The 26,510-nt window shown below is 35.5% G+C and overlaps 1 protein-coding gene across 3 annotated transcripts; it reads left to right on the top strand.

Moving 5' to 3' along the window:
- Nucleotides 1–1,480: 1,480 nt before the first annotated feature.
- Nucleotides 1,481–25,467, top strand: LOC106068674 (pre-mRNA-processing factor 40 homolog A-like). 3 transcript variants are annotated; one of them, XM_056043632.1, is made up of 17 exons: nucleotides 1,481–1,645; nucleotides 7,676–7,832; nucleotides 8,266–8,310; nucleotides 8,477–8,593; nucleotides 9,104–9,204; nucleotides 9,685–9,943; nucleotides 11,256–11,451; nucleotides 12,146–13,859; nucleotides 14,002–14,134; nucleotides 14,246–14,322; nucleotides 14,701–14,805; nucleotides 14,988–15,121; nucleotides 18,758–18,981; nucleotides 20,142–20,344; nucleotides 22,304–22,651; nucleotides 22,920–23,594; nucleotides 25,141–25,467. In XM_056043632.1, the coding sequence occupies exons 2-16, from the start codon at nucleotides 7,769–7,771 to the stop codon at nucleotides 23,130–23,132; spliced, it is 3,933 nt and encodes a 1,310-aa protein (XP_055899607.1). In that variant the 5' UTR covers nucleotides 1,481–1,645; nucleotides 7,676–7,768; the 3' UTR covers nucleotides 23,133–23,594; nucleotides 25,141–25,467. The 3 variants fall into 3 exon arrangements, with proteins under 3 accessions (XP_055899607.1, XP_055899606.1, XP_055899608.1); XM_056043631.1 differs by having other exon boundaries at nucleotides 1,481–1,639; XM_056043633.1 differs by lacking the exons at nucleotides 20,142–20,344; nucleotides 22,304–22,651; nucleotides 22,920–23,594; nucleotides 25,141–25,467 and having other exon boundaries at nucleotides 1,481–1,639; nucleotides 14,988–15,699; nucleotides 18,758–18,982.
- The last annotated feature ends 1,043 nt before the right edge of the window (nucleotides 25,468–26,510 follow it).

Genomic DNA, 26,510 nt, shown 5'->3' on the forward strand with positions numbered 1-26,510 from the left:
CCGAGCCGGATCCGAATTCTAGTGAAGATTTCGGGGTCTTTGGGCGCTTTAAAGCGCTTGACTTTCGAACCGGGGTCTCGGGTTTGAATCCTGGTGAAGACTTGGATTTTTATTTTCGGGATCTTCGGGCGCATCTGAGTCCACCCACCTCTAATGGGTACCTGACATTACAACTAATGTAAAGCAAAGGCTGGTCGTTGTGCTGACCACATCACACCATCGCTAACAGTAGGCCAAGTAAGAGATGACCTTTACATCATCTGGCCTACAGATGCAGATCACAAGGTCTGAAAGGGGAACTTTACAGTATTACTTTACTTTGACTATATCTATCTTACTGAATTACTTTACTTTGACTACATCTAGTTTACTGAATTACTGTACTTTGTTCCAGTGAGGCCCTACCTTCCTAACCCTGTGAGGTGCATCAAGTGGTTATGGACACGGCGCGGCAGTCTGCAAGAGGAACACTGTGTGTGCCAGATGTTCTGGAGAGGGTCATGAGGACAAGGACTGCACAGCCCAGTTCAAATGCCCAAATTGTCACGCTGGCCACTCATTCCATATGCTAGGACAAATGTGTAAAAATGATCCTTCTTCCACTCAACTCAAGAAAACATTAAGAAACTGGAACAGACACAAAATAGAGCAGAGAGATTCATAAGAAACGAATAGTCACTGCAGACTAGAGAAACACATATTTAGTAAAATCACTAAATTTAGAAAGCCTTCAGGAGAGAAGACTCAAAACTAAAGTAGCAATTATACATAAAACACCGAACCATAATCTCGAAATATAAAAACAAAATTTAATAAAAATACTCAAAAAGACACAAAGGCACATTCCATTACATATTACATGCTAGGACAAATTTTTATAAGAGCTCCTTCTTCCCTATTGCTATTAGATCATGGAATGGGCTGCCTGAACCAGCCAGGAAAACCAATGACTTGAAAGAATTTAAGTCATTGGTTAACATGCATGACGCGTAGGACGTAATCGTCTTCGTTTTTGAAGTAACGTCTGTCTGGCTAGCTTAGGCAACCCATTCCATGCTCTAATAGCACTAAGGAAGAAGGAGTATTTGTACAAATTTGTCCCAGCATATGGGACGAGGAATGTGCCTTTATCTTTGTGTCTTTCAGAGTATTTTATTTAATTTTGTTTTTGTATTTGAAGATTATGGTCCAGTGTTTTATGTATATATAGTTGCTACTTTACTTTTGAGTCTTCTGTCCTGAAGGCTTTCTAAATTTAGTGAAGTGCTTTACCACTCAGCCACAAACGCTTTTCCTAATTTTGATAACCCCCAAAAAATATATAATACCTACTAAAAGCATAGAATCTATATCGCAAGGCAACCGTCACTTCCGAGATCAATAGTCGTATGGATGTCATAAATGGATGATCCTTAACGCATTTCTTTTTAGTAAGTAACACAATCTATTCGAACACTTTTTCTTCTAATAGTTTCTGACAAAACAAAGATGGTGGTCATGCGCATTGCAAACGAGATCAAAACACTGCATGAAGTTAGATTATACAGATTTTAAAACCTGAAGCTTGATTTAGATCTTGATATAAAATCTATATGGAATATTTTCTAGATTCATATTATTGACCACTAATTAGATCTAGGTATTCGTAAGTGCTTTTTGTTTTAAACAAGTGAACTTACTATCATAATTATAATTTCTATAGTATACTTATTACTTAAGTATTCTAGATCTAGATCTAGACTAGATCTAGTAGTTAGTAGTAAGTAGAGTCTCAGTCTAGAATACTAGATTTACTAGATGATACTTTTTTTTGATAGATCTATTACTTAACTTACTACTACTAAAAACTAGATGTAGTCAATGTAGATGATAGATCTAGACCATCTAGAATCTAGAGACTAGGGTAGATCTATACTATACACTAACTATGGTAGATTCTTATAACTGAACACCGACTTTTGGGAACTAGGTCAATTTTTTATTTTATTTTTTTATTTCGTGAAGGTTTAACTTACAAAAAAACTGAAAGCAGATTCTTATTCTGCAACTAAAGGACTATAAAAATAGCTGTGTTCCTTTGTATTACCACACATAGTCAAGATTTTATTTTAAAATAAATTAGGTCACTTCATGCTCCTATTTTGAACGCAGTTTTTGGGCTTTCTCCTTTAGTTGAACAGTGAGCACCGGTGTTGAACACCACTATGTAATTGCTAATAAATTATATCGGTGTTACTTAAAAATTATTTAGATTGTAGTAAAAGAAGTAGATTCAATTTTGCAATATGTATTTATAGTCTATTTCCTCATATACTCTCTCTATTTCTCTCTTTATATATATATATATATATATATATATATATATATCGTGTATAGTTTATTTATTTAAATACCTATATAATCTATGTGTAGAAACAGACAGAAATAAATTTATATAGATTATAGAGATATAAATTAATTATTTTAATTTAATAAACATGATATTTTCTACTAGGCTACTTGTATTTTCTCTCAGTCTTTCTTTTAACTCCCATCCAAGGACCCTCTTCTTGTTTTCATAATTTGGATGTTCGTTTTGTGACACCTTAACATCCCCTCCCTCCCATAGATGCTTATAATTCTTTTCATGACTCTCTCCCCCTTCCCTCCACTGCCTGTTGGATAGTTTGTGACACAACTCGCTGAGTGTATACCTCTCCTTACCGCCAGCTTATCTTGCGTGATCACATGCAGTGGGCATGGTCTCTGGCTTCAAATTAGCAGCCCACACTTTTTCTTTCATTCATAAGTTATATATTCTAGATATCTCTATCTAGGTCATGTTTATTCATTGAAAAAATCATAGATTTATTAACCCCAATAATATTTCTTAATACGATTTTGCTGTGTTCAAAAAGGAGAATGAGCTGAATTCATTATTATTTGTTTGGACACCCCCTTTTTTAATTTTATTTAACAGCTAACGGTATAAATGTGATTGGAATGTCTTTCTAAAGATGTTAGGAAGCTTATTTTGATATGCCCATCAGCCTACGATCAAACAGGCTCATGATATAGCCTTCATCCCTTATATCGGTATGAATTGCCGGGGGAGGTTAAAACAACAGCTTAACATACATGGTTACCGAGAATCTAAATAACTGCCATCTGCTTTGGAAAAACGGAACAAAATTACCAGAACTTATCTAAAATTGGACATGCTCAGTCCCGAATCGTCGATTTTAGCTCCAAACATAAAAACAAATGAATTACAAACAAAAAAAAGCGACCCGTTTAGACAGGAGAATCCGATGGGGTGTTCAAACTATAAGAGCCTCCTCTATAGTGTCTATAGATATAGAGACTATAGTGTCACTATAGTAGTCTATAGTATAGTATAGATCTAGATCTAGTACTACTAGATCTAGATTCTGTCTAGATCTATCTAGATCTACTACTAAACGGTGTCCTAACCCTAACTTAGACGGTGTCCTAACCCTAACTTAGTCTGACTTAGACGTTAGAATCAAAGAATCTAACTACTTAGGTCTACTAAAAATTGAGTATAATCTAGAATTCTAGATCTATTCTAAGTCTACTTTAAAAGAATCTAAGTCTAGGTCATTCTCTAACTTACTCATACTCATACTCTCATACCTCTGGAATTTCATTAAAAACCATCTTAAAAGCATTATAATTATAGAAAATCATATACTATACTGTGAGTATACCAACTAGATCTAAATACACATCAAACAAAATAAATAAATGCTGGTTTAATAATAGACTAAAGAAGCTTTGTAAACAGAAGGAAAACCTATATATAGAAAATTTAAAGAAACTAACGCAGAAAGAGTTTACAAAAAGTATATATATATAAAAATTAAACACCTGAGCCTTACTAGCCTAACCCAAAAAGTAAGCAGACAGCTGCAGAGTGAATACATAAACAATTTAATATCTAAAGATAACAAAAACCTATGGCTATGGTCATACATGATTAAGTCTAAGAAAATGAAAACAACAGGCATAGCGCCATTAAAAGATGAACATAAAACATAATGATAATGAAACTAAAGCAAACATCCTAAACAAATACTTTGCATATCAGCATTCTCAGCCCCAGGAGACAAAGACATATTTATTACTTAAATTAAACCAAGTAGACAACATAGAAGATATAGTAGTACAAGAAAATGGAATCCAAAAACTATTAGCCAACACCAAACCAAATAAAGCTTCTGGACCTGATGGTATTCCAGCCAGATTACTCAAAGAACTAAGCAATGAGCTAGCCCCAGTGTTCAAAATACTCTTTCAGGCATCGCTTAACCAGGGCAGAGTAACAAAGGACTGGAAAGAAGCTAATGTCACCCCCCTATTTAAAAAAAGAGAAAAATCAGACCCAGGAAACTACAGGCCAGTATCACTTACCAGCATCATATATAATGTAAAATCCTAGAACACATTATATGTAGCAACATCATAAACCACTTAGACAAACATAATGTCCTCACCCCATACCAACATGGCTTTAGGAAATATAGATTAAATGTGAAACACAACTAATAGGACTAATTGATGATTTTTCAAAAGGTTTAGATAATAGTGAACAAATAGATGCTATCTTACTACATTTTTCTAAGGCTTTTGACAAAGTTCACCACCATAGTTTGCTTAAATAGTTAAAATATGTCAGCATTAATGGTCCATTGCATCAGTGGATTAAAGACTTTCTGACAGGGAGAGAACAAACTGTAATAATTAATGGCTCTAAATCAACACAGATAACAGTAAACTCAGGTATACCTCAAGAAACAGTCTTAGGTCCACTACTATTTTTAATTTACATAATAAATGATTTACCAAATTGCATTACTTCAGGAACAAAAGTCAGATTATTTGCAGACGATTGCATAATATATAGGACAATAAAAACAACACAAGACACAGATATTTTACAAAGAGAATTAGAACGATAAATTACAGAAATCTGAATCAAATTGGAGCATGTCTTTCCACCCAGAAAAATGTCAGTTGTTAAGAGTAACAAAAAAAACTAAAACAAATTAATTCCCCTTATCTTATTCATGGCAAACCAGTAACACAGACTAAAAACGCAAAATACCTAGGTGTTATAATAAATGAAAAACTGTCATGGAATCCACATATTGGTGAAACTATAAAAAAAAATCAAACAAAGCATTAGGGTTTATTAAAAGAAATTTCTATAAATCAAATAAGAACATAAAACTAAAATTTTATTTAACCTTGGTTAGGCCAATAATAGAATATGCATCCTCCGTTTGGGACCCCTCAACTCAAGAAAACATTAAGAAACTGGAAAAGACACAAAATAGAGCAGTGAGATTCATAACAAACGAATATTCACATTTGACTAGAGTAACACCTTTAGTAAAATCACTAAATTTAGAAAGCCTTCAGGACAGAAGACTCAAAAGTAAAGTAGCAATTATACATAAAACACTGAACCATAATCTTCAAATACAAAAACAAAATTTAATAAAATACTCTGAAAGACACAAAGATAAAGGCAAATTCCTCATCCCATATGCTAGGACAAATTTGTACAAATACAAATACTCCTTCTTCCTTAGTGCTATTAGAACATGGAATGGGTTGCCTGAGCTAGCCAGGAAAAGCGGTGACTTGGCAGAATTTAAGTCATTGGTTAACATGCATGACTAAATGCATGATGCGTAGGACATAATCATCTTCTTTTTTGAAGTAATGTCTGTATTATATAAGATAAGATAAGATTCTGAGTTACTCTAAGTCAAGTCTACTCTAACACTCCAAGTCTAAGTGAGTAAGTCACACTCACACTGACGCTCAGTCTCATTCAACTCAGTCAATGGTTATGCCATCACATCACACTCACAGACAGTGAGACAGTCAGTCATTCAGTGAGACTAATAAGACTAAATTTTTAATTAGATCTAGATCTAGATATAAATGTAAATAATCTAATTCTTGACCTAGACTATACTAGATCTACACTATAGACACTATAGTTCACTATAGTATAGAGTATACACCTAACTAAACATAATGATAGTACTGGTACACTGACTACACATATATATTATATATAGTTCGTCCATCGTGGTTGGATGATGACCACTTTGTCATCCAGGGGGCTGAGGGCTTTGTACTGGGGTTTTATGCCTCCTCATGTGGCTGGTGAGACCTATGTGAGCCCGGAATGTTCGACTGCACACTGGGCAGGTTATTCCAGCTGAAGCTAGTGTTGTGGGCCTTGCTTTTCTTCTCAGGCTCTGGCGCTTTTCTTCTGCCAGCGTGGTTCTTTTTTCCTCAGCAGCCTGTGCGCCAGTTTTCACAGCGCGACACCATGATGCTCTGTCATGTGCCTCTCTCTCCGAGGTGGCTGGGTCTATGCTGAACGCCTTCAGAGAAGCTTGAGTGTGTCCCTGAAGCGCTTTCTTTGAACACCTTGCAAGCATTTCCTTCGCTTAGTTGGCCATACAAGAGTCGTTTAGGGATGCAGTGGTCTTGTTGCTCAAGACACCATAATTTCTTAATTTCCTTCAATATTTACACTCTAAACTAGTAAGAATCATAAATACTAATGAAATTTTATAGATCTAGAGTAAACTTCAATAGTCATTCACTTGTAATAGTTTCATTAAGACTACGTTTATCAAATGGTAATCAACAAATTAACCCCAGAATCTACTATAAATATATAAATTGTCTTCCATCATTTTGTATTTAATTTTATCTCGCAATAATTCCACATTTGCCCCTATATGTTTATCTAGCATTTCAAGATCAATTTTTACAAAGCATATATATCAACTCTGTCAGGTAAAAAATTTGAACACATTATTTCTCCCACACCTATTCTCGGATCAAGTTGAAACCTTGCAAAATTATTCATTGGATAAGACAATACATGAATCTATTTTTAAAAAATTAACCAGTTAGTCAATTAAATAGTGGTAATTAATTATTTTGTTTGCTACCTACTCGGGGAATTCATCTTTCAGTATTCAGAGATATGGCTAAATATGTGTAGGTTTGTTCCCTTCATCAAACTCCATTTGAGTGAGGGCTTGAGAAGCTCAAATCCTCTCTTGCAAAAGCCCTAAACAGAAACCCTGCTGTTTTGCATAGTGCATACATGTCACCATACAAGTCGAGAAGTTTGTTCCCTTAGATAATCGTACACTTTATTTCTCCCACACCTGTTCTCGTATCAAGTTCATCTTTAAACATTTATTGTACCAAACAAACAAAAATAATCGATTAGAAAAGAATATTCCGTTAGTGAATTAATTATTGGCAATGAATTATTTAGTTTAATATTGAAAAAGAGAAATAGTTTTACATTATTGAGATATGTAGATAAAGAAGTTCTTTTCCTTAGATAAGCTTTCTAGGAAAGGTGCATTTTTATATTTTGATTGAATTTTGAATTTCTTATGGTTGATAGTGTCACACTAGTTAAAGTTATGTTTAAAGATTGATATATTATTAGCTTGTGACAGATTCATATCTTCATAGCTTGTGACAGATTCATATCTTCATAGCTCGAGACAGATTGATATCTGATCTAATAGCTTGTGACAGATATAAGGCTTGTGATAGCTTTGTTTAAATTTAGAAACTACTAGTACTTTCTTTCAAAGAGATTTCTGTCTCATGTTTTCAGCAAGCATGAAACCTTTGAGGAATGAACCCACTATTTACCACATGGTCTAGCATTGGACTCTGCCAATAGTTAAAGGACAAATTCGGTTCTAACATGTCGAGACGCGGGAGCAAAAGAAAACCAGTCTTGCAGTTGAGTAACGCAAGCAGCACATTACGTAAGTTTATATTTCTAGAAATGTTTTTCTTTTGTTAAGTTGTTGTAATGTTTTTTTTTGTGTACAAATAGTCGAGTTTTTTAGAACAGCTAACTAAAATGCACAAAGTAAGCTTCTATTAAGAAGTAGACCATTTTAAATAAGGCAGTGTTGGGTCAAAGATCTAGCAGCTAGGAATCATTGGTTACTAAAGCATTAAGAGTTCTATTAAAAATAATTGTATAATGTAACAAAAAATGAATGCTGTTACATAACATAGTGCAGAAAAACAACAAACTTGTAGTAACAAATCAACTAGTAAGTTAATGTATGACTTAAATTTGTATTATGTGACTTCACATAATCTGTTGTTTTATTAGTTTACAATTTTTTATGTGTACAAAGTTTTCAAGTATAAAAATTTTATTTTGGTTTGTTTCCTTTTTTTCTGCAGATCGCTATGGTTACAGCAAAGAGTTTCATTCTAAAGATAAAGCAGGTAAATTCATTGATATGCAACACAAATCATGTTATTTGATTTAGTTCATTTGACTAATTATAGTTGTTAAAGAGGTGGATGAAGCCATGAATATTTCCCTAATAATTTCTTAATTTACTTTTAGTAAAAAGGCATATTTTGAGGAACATTGTCTTAATATTTGCAGGCAAAGGTGTTGCTTTGGCTTTGGTTGGCAATTATTCAGACTCAGACTCTAATGAACAAAGTGATAATGAGGATCAAACTGCAGACCAGTTGGAAGTCAATGACAATGATATGTCAGGTATGTAATGACCCTAGTTCACATGTCATAACAGGATCCTATCAATTAATTCCAATTAATGACAGGTCATTTCCACCGTCCTTCCCTTTCCCTGGTTTTTGTTTTGCTGCACTAATAAATTAATAATCATCTTTATATTGATGTTATGTAGATGTATGGACAATGGTCAGAACTAATGTCTTTAACAAGTAGATGAATTCTTTTTTTTTTTCTCTCTCTATGGTGGAAAACAGATTGAGCTCTCACCATTCTACTTTTGGGACCAATTTTTTGACCAATTTCAAATTGGCTTTTATGGACATATATATCATTTTTGATGCCCAAGAACAGAGGAATTAAAAAATAAAAATAAAATCAGAAGCAGCAGACAATTAATTCACATGAAAAAATTAGGTCCAACACACTTACCCCTTATAATGACTAATCCATCACTCACAGAAGATATGTCCAATAATCCATGAATTTCACCCTAGATGGTAAAACATGCCAAATGTATAATTCTCTCTACAGACAATAAGTTTGAGTCAACTGGTGATATGGGCGGTACACCTTCACTAGAAAATGCTATTCAACCTTCAGATATGGATAATAAACTCAAGAACTTTCTCTCGGTGAGGAGGTTTTTTTTCTTCTATTAAGAAGTTTAAATTCGTTTTTTTTTTTAAGCTTAAAATTCAAATAATAGATCTAACTTTTTTGTAACTTCCCTGGAAATTATATTTTCCTTCATTGTATGACTTTATGATATTAGGGGAAAATATTTAAATGTTAATAGCTGGGGGGGGGGGGTGAGTTCTCTACCAGTATGGCTCCTGAGAGCATTGTGTATTTTACTTACAGAAATAAGTTGCATGTCCAAGCTCATAAATTTGAAGGTCTCATGGGAGTTTTAGATATTGTGACTTATAATTTAAGAAGACTCGATGGGCATGACAGAATAATTCAGATATGCCAAAAAACAATAACAATCCATTATTTGCCTGGTTTTGATCTCATATGTAACTATAAAAAGTTTTTTTTAGGTCCAATTGTTTTTATTTTAAGCACACTTGTATCTGATTATTATTATTATGTTATTTTTGTTATTAAAGGAAATCGAGGCTATTCCTGTCCCATCGTCACTTGTAAGTGGGCCGTCAGGAGTGAGTCCAGCTCACCCCACGCAGGAACCTGAAGCTGTGACTGAGAGCACAGGGCCTCCCATAAAAAAATCCAGCACCAACCATTACTCCATGTTTGTCAAGGGAGAGGTTGAGTTTGCACAAAAGCCTCAACAGGTTCCAGCAACTCAGATGTCAGAGAATAATGTCAACACTGCCAAGAGATGGGAAGATGAAGAGCTTCCAGAGGGTAAGGAACCTGAATAGGTTTAAACACAGGTTTTCTCTCATCTCTGTCTTGAGGTTCAGTCAATCAGCAGTTTTAGTCTTTATGTCAATAGGTTCAGTCACACAGCAGCTTTAGTCAAAAGGTTCAATCTCGCACAGTAGCCCTCTCTTCCACAAATAGATTCACTATCTTAATGATTACGTGCACAGTAACCATAAATAGATTCACACTTATACATTATCTGCAGGCTCAAATAATTGACATCCTATAATTGTGATAAAAATAAAAACAAAACTAATGAATGATAAATTAAACCATGGTTTGACTAATTGTAGTCTGGCTAAATCAAGACTTATGTCTCCTGACATCCTTGGCTGTAAACATAACAAACACAGAATCATTTACCAGTCTTTTGAACTAGATTTCACATTTTTAAAGTTGGCCTCAAGTATCTTGATATACATCTGGCCTTTTACTTTCCGAAAGCATTATCACAGAAACTTGTATAATATTGCAATTCAAATTCTCACTTTTTAATTTAATTATGTACTTAGCTTTCAAAAGTGCTTTTTGTTTTTGGTACATGTTATGACACAGTCATCTCCTTTCCTTTTTTTATATATTTGTTCTTCAATATCTTATATTTTTCTCTATTGGTTTCTTAAGTTCATTTATACTTTGAAATATTAGGTATTTAGCTTAAAAGAGGTGCTTTCCAATGCACAAGTCACACATTCTAGAACTGAATGACTACATGAAATAGTTGAAAAATGCATCAAATCGCCCCTTCCCTCTCATCAAGTTTGACAATTGTTTCTGCTTTTAAACATTAAAAGTGAATAGTTGTTGATTATGTACTTTTTTTTTTTCTATTATTTCTTAAGAACAATAAAAATAATTTTGCTTTGTGTCAGCGAGGAAGTTAAATTGCTGAACATTTCACTGTACATCAACGGAATGGATTTTTTTTTTTTGTGCTAATTCTTTTCATAGTAGGCACAGTGGCTGAGGAGTAAAGCATTTGGCTATTGAACTGGGGGTCTTAGGTTTGAATGCTGGTGAATACTGATGTTTACTTTTGGAATCTTTAGGGGGGCTCTGATTCCACCCAGCTCTAATGGGCACCTGACACTAGTTAGGGAAAAATAATGGCAGTTGTGCTGGCCACATGACACCCTCGTTAACCATTGGCCACTGAAACAGATGACTTTAACATCATCTGCCCCTTAGATTGTACGGTCTGAAAGGGGAACTTTATGCTTTGTTTATAATCTTATAATCTTTATAATCTTATTCATATATAATTATCTTTGAACATGTCTCTGTGCACTAGAGCCAACCACAAACTGGCAGTTGGTCCAGGATGAAAGTACTCAGTATTACTACTACTGGAACATGGTGACCAATCAGGTGACCTGGGAGATCCCCTCAGACTACACTCAGTTCCTCCTCCTCCATCAAGAGTATGAGGAAAAAATAGCCAAGTACACGCCTGAACAGTTAAAAGTTTTACAAGAGAAAAAGGCCAAGTAAGTGGAGATGCTGCACCAATCAAGATTGCTTTGAATACATAGATGAATCTCTTGACATGAACTTTTTAAAGCTTATATGTGTAATTTTTGTACACACTTAATATTAGAGTGATAGCAATTTCGCTTTCAGATTCTGATATGCTTGTAAAATTATAAATTCTTTTATTACGAGAAAACCTGAAACACAAATTTTGTTTCATGATATTCTAACTCAGAAGGTTGGTTGGGTGGCTTGAGTTGTTATTTCTAGAAATTTACATCTTTTTTTTTTTTTTTTTTTTATTTAATTACAATTAAATTTAGCTTAAAAAATCTGAAAGTTTTTCTGACAACATTTAGTGTCGAAAACTAGGTGTGTTGACTAAACTGGTAAAGGTGAAGACTGGGATTATGACTTTCTGGATTTTCTAGGATGCCGTTGAGTTCACCCAACTCTTATGGGTACTTGACATAGAAAGTAAAGTTAATTGGTTGTTGTGCTGGCCACATGACACCTTGTTAACCGTTAGCCATACAAACACATTAGATTTACATCATCTGACCTATAGGTCGCAAGGTCTGAAAGGGGAACTTTACTTTGGTGGTGAATAAAAAACGTGATGCACTGCAGGTTTAATACCTTTACATTGTCCAAAGCAAATACATTTATTTTTTGTATTAATTTTGTTTTTTTGTTTGTTTGAACTGACAGAAAATGTGTTCAAAATTCTGATTCCAAGCTTACTGAAGGGGGCGTCACCAAGCGAATCGCTCATGCCCCTCCAGTTCCTGCACTCACTGACAGCAGGATAAATCTGGTGACTAAATCTTCCAGCAACCACCTCAGCCCCCAGCACCCAGAAAGTGATTCAGACTCCAAGAAATCTAAACACAAGAAAGAAAAGAAAAGCCACCACAAGAAGAAACACAGAGATAAGCTTCATGATGGCATGTCAGAAGAGAATAAAGATCTCTCAGAACTGGACAAAATGAAAGCCTCCTCCTTGTCAGCCCTGGCTAAGATAGTTCCCTATCTCTCGGACCAGGAAGATGAAGATGATGAATTTTTATCACAAACGGACACAAAGGCTTTGACTGAAAAACCCGTCGGTGAAGATCTAACAAATTGTACAACAGAGGTATCCTTAACCAATGCATCTTCCAATCAGCATTTGTTAGACTCAAAACTTTCCAGCTCCACAAAAGGTGCTGTGAGTGAAAGTAACTTGGTAACATCGGAAAAGTCGCAGACAAAAACACAAGAAGCCCTAAAGAACAGTGCAGAAGAACCAGAAGCCAGTCCGTTGACCAGTAGCTCTCTAGCAGGTACGACCGGAACAATTTTAACCTTTAGTGGTATAGACAGCGTTGATGACATAATAAACAGTATTCTCCAACCCACAATGCCATCCTCTACCGGCAAGGAGAAAAGCAACGAAGAGAACCTAACTCCACAGAGACTACATATTGACAAATCTGATGGAGAGATAGCAAAGAAATCTAAACTGGCATGTTCTGATGTCTCTGATAACTCTGTGACTGTGAAACTTGAAGCGTCTCCCTCGTTGGATGATGTCAACAAGAAGGACAGTTTGCGTTCAGAAGAAAAAATCCTAGATGCAATTAAAAAAGAGAGTCTTTCAGAAGAACTAACAGTGGCTAGTCTGAAGATAGCTCAACCTGTTCTCAAAGACGACCATTCCTCTGACAAGAATTTAAAAACACGCCCCAGCGTTGACAAACTTGCCAAAAAAGACGACCCTCCCTCAGATAAAATCTCCAAAACAGTTGCCAGTGCTGACGTGCACAAACGAAGCACCTCAAAGCGTGAAGCTACTGAGATAGTCAAAGTAGACGTTGTAGAAGAAGGGGAGATTACTGAGCCCATTAAAATGAACTCTCACGCAAGTGACAAGCATGAGAAGCACAATAAGAAATCCTACTCTTCTTCCTCCTCCCGATGGAAAGACAAGTACGAGGGAAGCAGTGAAAAGAAAAAAGTTTTGAACATTGTCGGCTACGAGAGTGAGGAGGAAGAAGAGGGGGAAGTGAGAGATAAAAAGAGGCGGGAGGAGTCGAGAAATTCTTACAAGAAAAAGAAGAAAGACAAAAAACGGGAATCTAGTCGGAGGCACAGCAAAGATGAGAAACCTTCATATCCAGGTTTGTTTGAGGGCAAGCTGGACAAGGAAATCATTTCTAAAGTGACCGACACTTTGGATCAGGCCATCTCGGACATAGTTTCCAAGACTGTCAGCAAGACAATGGGCCAGCTCAGTATTGGTAAGGAGAAGAAAGCTCAAGTTCCAGAAGAGGACAAACCAAAGACACCAGAGGAAGAGACTGAAGAGATTGACTTTGATGATCTCGATGACATAGACCGTGCACTGGAAGTGGCGCTGGAGAAGAAGCTGGAACAGAAAAAAGTAAGTTCTGATGGCATTACTTTTCTTGACGAGTAAACTCGTCATTAAGTTTAAAGTGTTGATCAATAATATAGTTAGGTAAAACTAAATGAACAGGACTTTTTTTCTTTGCTAAACCTTTTTTTTTTTTTTTTCTGACCAGGTGGAACTCAGCAAGTATGAAGATGAAGAGCCTAAAAAGGTTTTAGAGACTGATGTTGTATCGGCCATGACCCCAGAGGTCACTAGTCTCTCACCTACACCAATAGCCGAGTCTGTAAATGAGAATGTTCCAGGTATTACAGTTTTATTATTAGGCTGATATTTCTAATTATTGTGGTAACGAATATTTACACAAAAAAAATCTTTATAATGAAAAACTGTAATTAATATATTTCTTTTGATAGAACCAACATGTACCCCACCAGAGGTCACTGCTAACACCAAAATAGAAGAAACAACAGAATATGAGACAAAGCTCAAAGTAAGATTTGATGGATTGTTTAGTTTGCAAAGAACATGTTACAGCACTGTCTTGTCTGGTTGTTTATTCACAAGTGATATATTTTTTTAACTCCTGCAAATGTGTAATTCTTAGACGCCAAGTATTCCCTACGAGTGAATGATTAGTTGTGTTTTATTAGGCCTTGTTGGTTAAAATGCATTTTACATGTTAATAATTCGTGGAATGTGGTAGAACTGTATTCTTTTCTTTTCCGAGGTATGATTTTAGAATAAATCATATTTAATATATCTCTTAGTGTATATAAGCAAGACATTTGTTTGTGTTTGCTTGCTCTGTTATAATTATTATTCTATTTAAGAGATTAAAAAAAAAAACTTATTGTTCTTTTGATTTCAGGAAGATGTGAAATCAGTGGCTGAATTAGCTTTAAGCAAGCTTCAGTTTCTGGACATTTCGACAGAAAACTTGTCACGCTTGCAGATACTCTTTATTGAATTACAGGTAAGGACTTGAAATTTGTAAGGCTTGGTGTGAGTTCTTAGTCCTAGACTTGGATGTACATTGAGTGAGTGCCAGTTATTTCCACATTCTTAATGTTGGTAGCACTTGAGTTTACAGCTTCAACATTTGAGATAGGTTTGATAAAATGTCTCACCGAGATGTTCTCTTTGTTTTCTGTCTAGACTCGGCAAGCGGATTGGATAGCAGGGGGTCTATCAACACAATACTTTTACGAACAGCTGAAAGTGGCAGAAGGGTTGCTCGAGCAATATGAACTGAGCGCTGTGCCTGAAGGCTGGGCCTGCCAGTGGGACAGGTATGGCTCCCTAGGCTTTGCTTCAATTTTCATCAAACTCAAACCGCTATCAGCATGTATGGACCTGGGTGCCTTATTCACAAACAACTACATTCAGATCTTTCTTCCTTTCTTCCTTTTTTTTTTTCTTCCCTCTCTCAGTCAGTCTTCTGGATGTTTTGATGAATTAAACAGTTTATTTTGTGACATTAAAGTTTGGCCCGTTTCAAACCCTATTTCAAGTGGAAAGTGAAACTTAAAAGACAGTTTAAGAAATGACAAATCAAGAATAGAGGAAATAAGGTGTTCTCTTCCCATAGTTTTAGAACCCTAGGAGCCGGTCCATCATGCCCACCTGAACTATATCCATGTGTTGAATGTGACCTAACCTTTGAACTTTATATAAATATATACATATATATAACACTCTGCTTGGCTCCACTGTTAAAGAGCCAGTGTATGTTAAAAAAACAAACAATTAGTGTAACTTGGCAACAGTGTAAGACAGCATAGGTCGGACAAAAAGAGAGCTGAACATGGTTTGGAGACGGTCTGTGTGTCACCATTCAATAAGTCCACACTGGTCAAAGCTTAGCAAAGTAAGTCATCTTTTTTTTTTCCTTACGATATTCCACAATTTAATTGAAATTGTGTTGTTAAAAATCCTGTTTTGTTACGTGTCAAGAAATGGAAATATTTTGTTCAAATGTAGATTATTTATTTATAATATATATGATCTGTTTTTAATTGTAATAACTTATAGGACACTTTTTGTAGCAGTATTGTTTGATATGAAAATCCCAAGATAAAGGAAGATTTTCTGCTCCTGGGCTGTGAACTACATACTCTTGCATAGATTGAAGTGTTATCTACAGAGAAGGTGTATACATTGTTTCCTGCTTCTCTTCTATTGAACAGGATCATTTCCTACAGTCTATGAAACGTAGGGACTGTCCTCATATTAAGCTGGAAGTCAAGAGAAAATTTAGTACTAACTTTTGGAATAGTTAACTTGGAAAATATGTGTGCCTTATTTCGACTACATCAAAACAAAGACTTTGTACGTTAGGACTGTCCGAGTGACCATTTCATAATGTGATAAAAGAAATGCATCAGAGATATCAAACCCTAAGGAAACAACTACATAATTACCATGATGTTAATATCACCTCAAGATAGCAGCAGTGCGTCTAGATGAATTGGGAATTAGAAAATTGGAGGATGCTAGCTACATAATAATGAATTGCCACCATGAAAATAGACATTTAAGTGGTTGCTATTTATTTCATGAGATGATCCACAGTTTCTCCATGACTGAAGGAGGCCATATATTTATTTCAAACCTGGCATTGAATACAAGAGTTGATTATCATCAAACATTTCCCTGATGAACGTATCAAGAAAACATCATGGCTGATGTTTTTGGATGTTTTGCTTTTACCCAGAGTCTTGATGTCCACAATTCTAGACCACATCAGCTTGAAATTGTTCTTGGTAAATTTAGACTGAAAACAATCTGTTTTGTGCCAGCTAAAGACTTCTTTAGCTGAGTATCTTTTTGAATAAATCACTTTAGCAAATGACAAAAGAACACTTTTGAGCAGCTTGTCTAATGCATTGGTAAGAAACAGAAATTTGTAGTTAAATGTATATACATCAGGGGAGCCACAAATTGTATCACAGACCATTTATCTTGCAATATTAATATCACTTCAGGGAAAGTTAAGCATGGAAAGGTTTTTATGTAGGCTAATTTGCTCAGCGCAATTAATTTGACATAATACTTTTGACCCCCAGTGGACTCTGTTCTGGGCCATTCCCCTTGGGTCCATGTCCATCCTTCATATTGCTATGATTCTCTATCAGGCTCTCTGCAAACACTGCACATACATGATCAACTTGACAACTGTCTCCAAATAATGTGATTCTTTAATGAGTCAAATAAATTAACATTGTACAATTGGCAACACAAAACACTGACTGTACAAATGCTTCACTGTAGATAGCGTACTACTGGTTTGGCCTGTCTTGCTCTGCTGAACTTGACTGGATTAAATAGTCTAACAAACTTGCTCTTTCTAAAGGGTCCATTATTGCCCTCTTGAAAAATCACTGAAACAACGCTCATTTCTAGATGATCTCATGACCATATCAAGGGTGAGTAAATGTGAAGTGTCCATTCTCACTACGTAGTCCTGGGTAAGATGTGTTAGCTGTTCACACACATGGCTACTCCTACCTAGATTGCCTGTAGAATAATAACAATATTTATCATATTGCTTATTTAGTTACCAGTATGTATAAAATTTTTCAAGTATAAAGATAAATAACTCACTATCTCTTTACAAAATTCAGTTTATTAAAACTGGTACATAACCTCTGTATGTATCTATATATATTACAACAAGAACTAGTTCAGTTGCAGAATTGGGAATCAAACTGGAGAATATCTTTCCTCCCAGAAATTGAAAATTTTTCATAAGTACAAAAGAAAAAGAATGTAAGATGAATAGTTTGTGATACATATTGCATGGAAAAGTGGCAACACAAACATTGAAAGTGTTTGGTAAACTAGTCACGTGAAATGCTTGACTTGTTTTCTATCCTAGCTTATCATTTGAACTAAGTTATTAAACAAGCAACTGATCCTGCAGTTCAGTTTTTTCAAGTGTATTTTGCTTTTTTTTTTTTTTTTCAAAATATTTGCCACTAATGAGTTGACAGATTTGCTATTTTTCAGATGATGATTGCTTTCCCTTGAGTATACCTTCTGGCCAGAGCTCTTCATTTTAGGCAAAATGGAAATCAACCAGAACTTTCAGCCATGACATTTTTTTTATTTCCTAGATTTTGACAATACTTACGAGATTTTGTGTGACTTTTGTGTTTTGTGTTTTTCTGTTTGTTTAAAAAGCTTAACCTATTTCTGAAAGTCATACGGTTGAACCAAAATTATTGCCATCTATTCTTATGTTACATCTACTAGTGTTTTGTTTTTTTAATGATTTACATGAAAGAGTTAACATCTAGAATCTATATTCTCCGTCATATAATTGTTTTGTTTTTTTCTCAATAGCAAAATAATATTTGAATTGACTTTATTTTAACAAATATCTCATTTGCGAGTTTGAAATATTTTCCCCACAAACGTGTTAAATTGAATTTGACTTAGTTGTTAATGAACATAATAACTAATTGAAGTAATGTTCTATGCGATACCAAGTAATTACTTAAATATAGGGATCAAAATGTCTTCAGTACTGCAGGTGCTGACACTTGTAAACCTCCGCTCACTCGTGCAAATAATTAGCTCAATAAGACTTCCACTCATTCTTAGTTTTGTTTGTCACACAATTTTTTCCTAGTGTTAATGTATCGTCGATGACATGATAAAGTGAAGCCCATCTTTTTTTTTTCTGGTTGGGGCTAGGGGGGGTTACAATTGTAAGAAGATAGATTATTTCATTTTAAAGTAAACCAAATAAACGACATCGCAACTCTAAGACTCCTAGTAAGTCTTTTCACATTTTCATTCTTTGTGTTCTTTTTAACAATGTTTCGTTTTTTGTTTTTTTTTCCCAGATATTTTCTAGCAAAATTTCTAGTAGCTCAGAGAATGACCTGTTATTTTTATTTCCTTTTTTTATGGTGACTTAGGGCCAACAACCGCTATTACTACCGCAACAAGGCAACGAATCGTATTCAGTGGGACTACCCCGAAGCGGAGAGCAAAGACAAGCCAGAGGAGAAGGCGGCTGCTGCTTCTGAGGAAGGAGATGTTATCTGTACAAAAGTTGAGAGTGCAGTGGCCCCTGAGGAGGCTCGTAGACCTCGCAGCCGACGCAGCAGCCGTCACAGAAAGAGGGATGAGAAAGACAGAAGTATGTTTGTTTCTTGTTGCTTGGCATGGTTTACTCTATCATTGTATTAGAATTTTAAACTAGTTTTGTTAGAGTTTAAAGTAGAAGTTCTTTTGGAAGACCCAATAGGGGTTAGGTACTGGCAAATTGTTCAGTTGTTGTTGTTTTTTTTTCAACTTTCCATTGATGAAGGAAGAGTAGTGTAAACATTAATGTCTTCGTTAAAACAAATTTTATTTATGTTCAATCAACATCACAATTGGAAACTTTGACAGAATTCCTTACAAGTTACAACTTCACCTTGACAACAAAGAGAGTAACTAGAGGATGACTTTGGCATTGCATCAGAACAAAAGAGTACAAGCTAAACACATACTGCTTATTTTTTTTTTTTCATCTTGTTTTAAAAATGGTTTACATTTCTATGCATACCAATATGCATGTGTTATTTTAAAAACAAAAATGTCACTAAAAGAGCCATTACATATTTCAAGTTTGATGAAATATTGGTCATCTGATTTCGAATATCATCTCTATTAGTGTTCAGTACCCAAACCAGAGATGGCAGCACCAAAACTACAACAACTTAACAGACTAAACTTTTTTTCTAAACTTAAAATTGCTTTTGTATAGCGCATCTATCATGTGTATAGCATGCACAGTACAATCTCTTTTGTGGGCCAGTGTAGGGAGGTGGTATCTGGGAGTAGGGTTTCTGTCCTGCCTTTAGGCGCTAAGCACACACATTTATGTCCATGAGACAGGTGAAGTTAAATAACTTACTTCTATGACCACAGGTCAAATGTTCTGTAGCGAGGGGACAGTAACTTGAACCTTTACTTTTTCACTTATCTTAGAAATGACTGACATTCCTTCCAAGAAGATATTTACATCCTTAGCGTTAGGTACACTGTACTTACTCAGCATCCTCAGTTTTTCACTGAATGCTATAATTCTGTTTCCTATGAGTAGAATGTTAGACCAAATAAATTATATTGAACTATGATCAGAGTCAGAAAAAAAAGAATTGTAATATCATAAGAAAGCATTTTAAATTGAAGAATCAGTTTCAACATTATAAGAAACCATTTTGGCAATACAATCATTTTTTTCTATTACATACAATTTTAACTTAGAGCTATTGTAACATATTTTTTTTATTTGACCGACATTTTTCTCAGGTAAATATGACAAGCGCAGCACATCTCACCATTATCGTAGAAAGAGAAGGCGTCGACGAGATCACAGTAGCAGCAGTGAGGAAAGTGAGATAGGCCAACAGCATCGGCGCCACCACAAGAGTAAGAAAAAGAAAAGACACAGGTCAGAGAGATCACCCAGCGTTAAAATAATCGAAAACCCACCCACTCCTGACACTCAGCAGGTAACTGACTTTGTTCATCTTCTACTCATTTCAATATTATTCAGCCATCTCTGCTTGGTTTGCTATCATCATCATTAGTCCCTTGAATTGCATCGTAGGGATACTGTGACAGTTTATGTCCCTCCACTCTTCCTGGTCATGAGCCGTCCTTAGCTGAATATCAAGAGAGGGGCCAGTCCATTCTTTCATGTTGTCCAACCAAATTTTTTTATTAGGATAACCCTTTCATTGTCTCCCTCCATGGTACCTTGAAGGATGATTTTTGACAGTGAGTCAGTCATCTTTAGAAGGTCGTTTCCGTTACTGTCAATTGAGTTGTCAAGTTTTTGGTAGTTTTTCTGACTAATACATATAGACAATGTATTTCAGCTCCAACTACTACAGAAATAAATGAAATTGACCAAACTAAGATAAGAGGAATATTTCTGAGAACTGTTTAACTATGATTAGTACAAGACAGTTCTGAAAACAAAAGTTAGGTGTCCATGCAGAATGGCCTAGCCCAGTTTATTTAGATGTTAGTGAGGGTTATATGTTCTTGTTCATTGTGTGGAGAAATCATCATAACTACAAACACTAATCATAAGGACCTAAATGAATTGCTTTTTCCAGACAACTGTGCAGTTCACAGCCAAAAAATAATAATTTTGAAAAATGAAAAGGCATCTACAATGAAATCCATATAAATTCATTTTGAAGTTCTGCATAATTTCATTTCTCTTTTTAATTTAAACTCAGTTATACCTTGTTTCTGACACTTGAAATAAAACAACACAAATAATTTGTCAGCTGACAGTTTGACCACCTTGGAGTCTTTTTGCGTAGCTGAAGAATTGTGTCCTGTTTTGCTTTGAACTATAAGTGCAGCACTGTTCTGATTCCGCTGTAGCTTAGCTATATTGCGGTAGTCAAGCCTGAGAGTATGAAGGCACAGCTTTTTTGTTGCTTTCTGTTGTCAAATATAATTGGATCTGGATCTACATAGCTGAAAATAGAAACCCTTGCAGATCAGACATACTTTTTGGGTTCAAAGAACTGTGAGTGAACATCAAAAACTAAACACCCTCAAGTTTGAGGACCTCACTTTGTAGGATATCCATATTCTGTTATTTCCATTGTTGAAGTGTAGTTCAAACACTTTTAATTTGAAGTCACTTCCTGTTCCAATGTCTATGAACTGGACATGATTTGTGATCTTCATGAAATGTAACTATATGTTGAAAAAAAATGCATAGTTTTGTGTAAGCACTTGGAAGATTAGCATTGAATTGACACCAATAAATATACCTATGCTAGGTATGAACTACCCCATTGGTTTTCTATTAAGTGCAAAATTTGCAAGACAGACATAATGTATAAATAAAATAATAATAAAAATAATGTAGTTATCTTCTAATTAGTCTTGGTAGTTATCTTCTAATTAGTCTTGGTAGTTATCTTCTAATTAGTCTTGTTAGCTATCTTCTAATTAGTCTTGTTAGCTATCTTCTAATTAGTCTTGTTAGTTATCTTCTAATTAGTCTTGTTAGTTATCTTCTAATTAGTCTTGGTAGTTATCTTCTAATTAGTCTTGCTCCATCAACATCCCCAAATAAGAACTGAAACAAAGATCATGATCTCCACTTTTGACCTAACACTCATTCTTATGTCCTGCCAAGGTGCTTTAGAAAATTCAAGGCTAGAAGCTAACCATGAGCTAAATTTGGTTGGTTTAATGATAAATCCCTTTATTTTTACATTGAATGCTATTTCATTAGTGTTAGACAAATCCTTAATTCAAAAGTAAAAAATTCACTGCCTCTGGATTCAAACTGAACTGAGCTTGGTTTGGCATTGGAGCCATATTTTAGCACTCAGGCTCCCAGTTCCCTCATATATATTTAAAATGTCTTTGATATTTGTGATAATTTTGAGAGTTGGTTGGGGCTGTCATCTGTTTTTGTTTTTTTCTTTTCTCAGGCTGAAGAGGTTGATGTGACAAACAAGGAAGATCTGACCGAAGAGAAGGCAACTCCCCCTGTTGATACACCAGAGCCAGTGGTAACAGCAGCCCCACCTGTAATTCCTCCCCCTTTGTTAGCCCCATACATTATACCCCCACCTCCCCCCGAAGAGCCCCCCAATGAGGACTCCAATATAGTGCAGGACATGGAAGAAAGTGCGGATGAAAGTTACCAAGAGGAGTACACCATGTACCCGGATGAGACTGTCTACCAGATGATGGACCCAACACTGTCTAGCATGGGAGTGATCTCTAAGCCACCTCATATCATTGTCCCCCAACAGTGTTACCCAAATACAATGATGGTAAGTTTGTACACACTACTGACTTCCATATCTGGGGTTTAATTAGTAAGAACTGGGTTGTAAATTACAGACACTCAGAATAGATTATGCTGTCATTCACTTGGGAAGTTGTTGACTTACCAAGATGTATTTATGGTTCAGATAGCTGTGCATTCAATGTTCAGAAACCTTGCGGCATATCCCACATAACATTTAATTTCAATTCTATATTATTATCTTGTTTGTTGTCATGATTTTGATTTGACCATTTAACCCTCTTGGTCACCAGCCTGATATCTATGCAACATATCCACCTCCTGTCATCATGACTGCTGGCCAGCCTTGCAGTTATCTGATCCAGGCTCCAGTGCCATCTACCTACACCATCCCCCCAGTCAGCCTCGAGCCTGTGCCTGAGCTGCCAAAGGACAATGCTGTGGAGACCAGCGCTGCGGATGCAGAAAAACAGATCAAAAAGAAGAAGAAAGAGAAGGTAAAGTGATGACTTCAACTACATTTTGTTATTTGAACTTTTTTTTTTTTCAAATGATAAAATCAGCAACTATCAGTTACCTTATTCTTCTTCATGGCAAGACTTGTGGAACTGTAGGCCCATGGAAGCTTACCTCCATCGGCCTGTATGAACAACTGTTCTATCAGGGAGGTATCCAAGCGGATGTAAATTAGTCACATCCCTATTATCGGTGGTTCGTATTGCAAGGCAGAGCACACTGTGGAAACTCCTCCATATTTTTTCTCTGTACCACATCAGCCGTGCAGGTGTCTGCCATAAATTGGTTCCTTGGGTAATAATGTGTGGATAATGATCCAGGCTCCAGTGCCATCTACCTACACCATCCCCCCAGTCAGCCTCGAGCCTGTGCCTGAGCTGCCAAAGGACAATGCTGTGGAGACCAGCGCTGCGGATGCAGAAAAACAGATCAAAAAGAAGAAGAAAGAGAAGGTAAAGTGATGACTTCAACTACATTTTGTTATTTGAACTTTTTTTTTTTTCAAATGATAAAATCAGCAACTTTCAGTTACCTTATTCTTCTTCTTGGCAAGACTTGTGGAACTCTAGGCCCATGGAAGCTTACCTCCATCGGCCTGTATGAACAACTGTTCTATCAGGGAGGTATCCAAGCGGATGTAAATTAGTCACATCCCTATTATCGGTGGTTCGTATTGCAAGGCAGAGCACACTGTGGAAACTCCTCCATATTTTTTCTCTGTACCACATCAGCCGTGCAGGTGTCTGCCATAAATTGGTTCCTTGGGTAATAATGTGTGGATAATGATTTGGTTGATAGGGCTTTCCTCCATCCGCCAGTGCAATGGACTCAGTCCTTGTCACCCCAACGGCAGAGGTTCAGTTTTGCTTCCCTGTTTGGCCTGCTTGGGTGCTACGAGGCTGAGAAGCTTTGCCCAGGCTAGGATTTATCAGGACGTCAAGTGGACAGTTAGATAAACTCTTGATTTATAACAGAAATAAATCTAAATTTTAAAATAAACCTGAGTACATTAAAAAATATATATATATATATGTTACAAAAAAACATTTGAATGTAATGTTTCAAAATAAATTTGAATACTTACTAGAAAAAAAAAGATACTGGTAATATATATTATTTTGTCAGGGACATACATCATATTAAATCATTTAACATTCTTTCATGTGTTGCTAGAAATCAGCTGTCAACTGAACTCCTACTATGAGTTTATACTTTCAATTTAGTCAAAAATGAAAAAAATATTGTATTTTACTTGGAGAACTTTTCATTCCCTTATCCAACTGAAATTCTGTAACATAAACTTGTGATTTGTGACAACACATTTTTTGTTTACATTTTAAATTTATTCAAATTAATTATTTTGCATTATTCTGGATAGAAGCAAAAATTTTAGACCATTTTATTTTTAATTCATTTTTATTTAATTTAGATTTTATTTATAAATATAGATTTCTTATATTTATGTTTAACCTTTTGTAGTATGACTGTTTACTTCAGTTGTTAGGAGCGTCATGCAAATGTTGGTGGCTGATGACTCTTATTGGCCAATTTTTTATTTTTTTTTTATTTTATTCAATGATAAATAAAATATAATTGTTCATTATTGAACAGAAAGTAGGAATTGATTTTTTTAAAATGTTACTTTGTCCCCATTATATTTCTGTTACTTGAACAATTATTTCCTATTTGTGCTACCATCCTACTCATTCTAGAACAGCGGTTCTCAACCTTTTATGCTCAGCGACCCTTTTTACAATCCCCCACTCTGCCTTGACCCCCCCACACACACACCAATAGAGTAATAGACAATAACAATCCATATTTTCAATGGTCTTAGGCTACCCCTGGCAAATCGTCAACTGACCCCCCCAGGGGGTCACGACCCACAGGTTGAGAACCCCTGTTCTAGAAGTTATTTGCCCATTAATCATTTTTTGCTGAAGCAACTCTACTTGTGAACATCCTCATATATGTCAGTGCATTGTTTTGTCTTCCCAGAAGTCCTTGGCCACTGGCTCCAGCATCATAATGAAGAAGAAGCACATGTCCACCATGGTCCAGAAATGGCAGAAGGTGAAGAAAGAAGTGGAGAAAGAAGACATGGCTAAAGAGTTGAGACAGGCTGCAATCAGAAAAAAAATTGAAGAGCTCAAGTAGTCGCCCTGGCATTTTGTTTCTTGTTGATTCTCTATTTAGTATGTAAATAGTCCCTGAGACATGACATGTCTAGACAAAGCTTTCTATTTATACTTCAACATTTGGCCAAATGTTTTGCACTCTTCATGTATATTATTTTATTTCATGATAATAAATATTTTGTATGTACTTGATGAATTGTGCTTTGTTCTGTACAAATAGTTGGCTACAATCTACTTCAGTCCGTGTAGGATATCCAAGCATGCAATTAACTTTTTTTTTGCACTATATAGTTAAAAAATGTTACTGAATAAGAAATTCATCTTTGATAAACACACTCAATTGTTGAACCACAACAAGATAAGACTTTCCTGTTAATTCTCTAACCATTGACTTAACCAAAAGTTGACAAAATTTAGTCTCAACTATTATTTCAACACAATGGGGCTCCACCATGAACTGGTGACCAGTCAAAAAATACAAACTTAAATAGTATGGCCATATCAGGTCTTCAGGGCTCACAAAGCCCATCTTACATGGAACATTACAAAGGAAAAGATGCTGAGAAAACATCAAAGAATGGACGAACTTATCAATGAAAGAAATTCTAGTGAAGGTGAGAGAAATGGAGAAAGATGGTCAACAGATCATATGGTTCAATTTTGGTGCCAAGCCTTATTTGGTTTGCGGGCCATTTTAAATTCCAACACTCGTGTCGCGGCCACAACAATGAAAAAAATAACTAAAAAATGAAAAAAATAACTTTTTAAACCAATTTAAATAGTTGATTACAAACCCATGGCTCTACTTACACTTACTACCGCGGCCATCACTGGATTAAGGAATAGGTGTAAAGGTGAAGTAGATTAACATGCAGCCAGGCAGGAGTTAGGTTCACCAAAAAAAAATGTATATCACTAGTCTGGAGTTTGTCCTTGAAATTGATACTGATGCCAGGAAACATTAGTCTGGAAAGCAGACACCCATTTCCTGTTTATTCACAAATGTATTTGCTGTGACTGGACCTTTACATTCTTGTCTGTGCATCACTGACCTAACCTAAATCCCATCAAATAATACTTTTGAAAACTCAGGGATCAGTTGTGATAATATAAAAAATAATTTTTAATAAAATTATTAGTTTTTAATGCATATTTGAGATATAGAATGTCAGTAGTGTATGACTTTTTAGACAGTGTTTGGTGCCCAGAAGTATTTGGATTTTTTTATTT

Source organism: Biomphalaria glabrata, chromosome 10 (genome assembly GCF_947242115.1).
Source record: "Biomphalaria glabrata chromosome 10, xgBioGlab47.1, whole genome shotgun sequence".
NCBI lineage: Eukaryota > Metazoa > Mollusca > Gastropoda > Planorbidae > Biomphalaria > Biomphalaria glabrata.

What these genes read in the sequence shown, in the direction of transcription:
- LOC106068674 (XM_056043632.1), top strand. Translation starts at nt 7,769, where the DNA reads ATGTCGAGACGCGGGAGCAAAAGAAAACCAGTCTTGCAGTTGAGTAAC. An exon ending in TCATTCTAAAGATAAAGCAG is followed by an intron (nt 8,311 to 8,476) that starts GTAAATTCATTG and finishes TAATATTTGCAG; the next exon opens with GCAAAGGTGTTGCTTTGGCT. An exon ending in AGATGAAGAGCTTCCAGAGG is followed by an intron (nt 9,944 to 11,255) that starts GTAAGGAACCTG and finishes TCTGTGCACTAG; the next exon opens with AGCCAACCACAAACTGGCAG.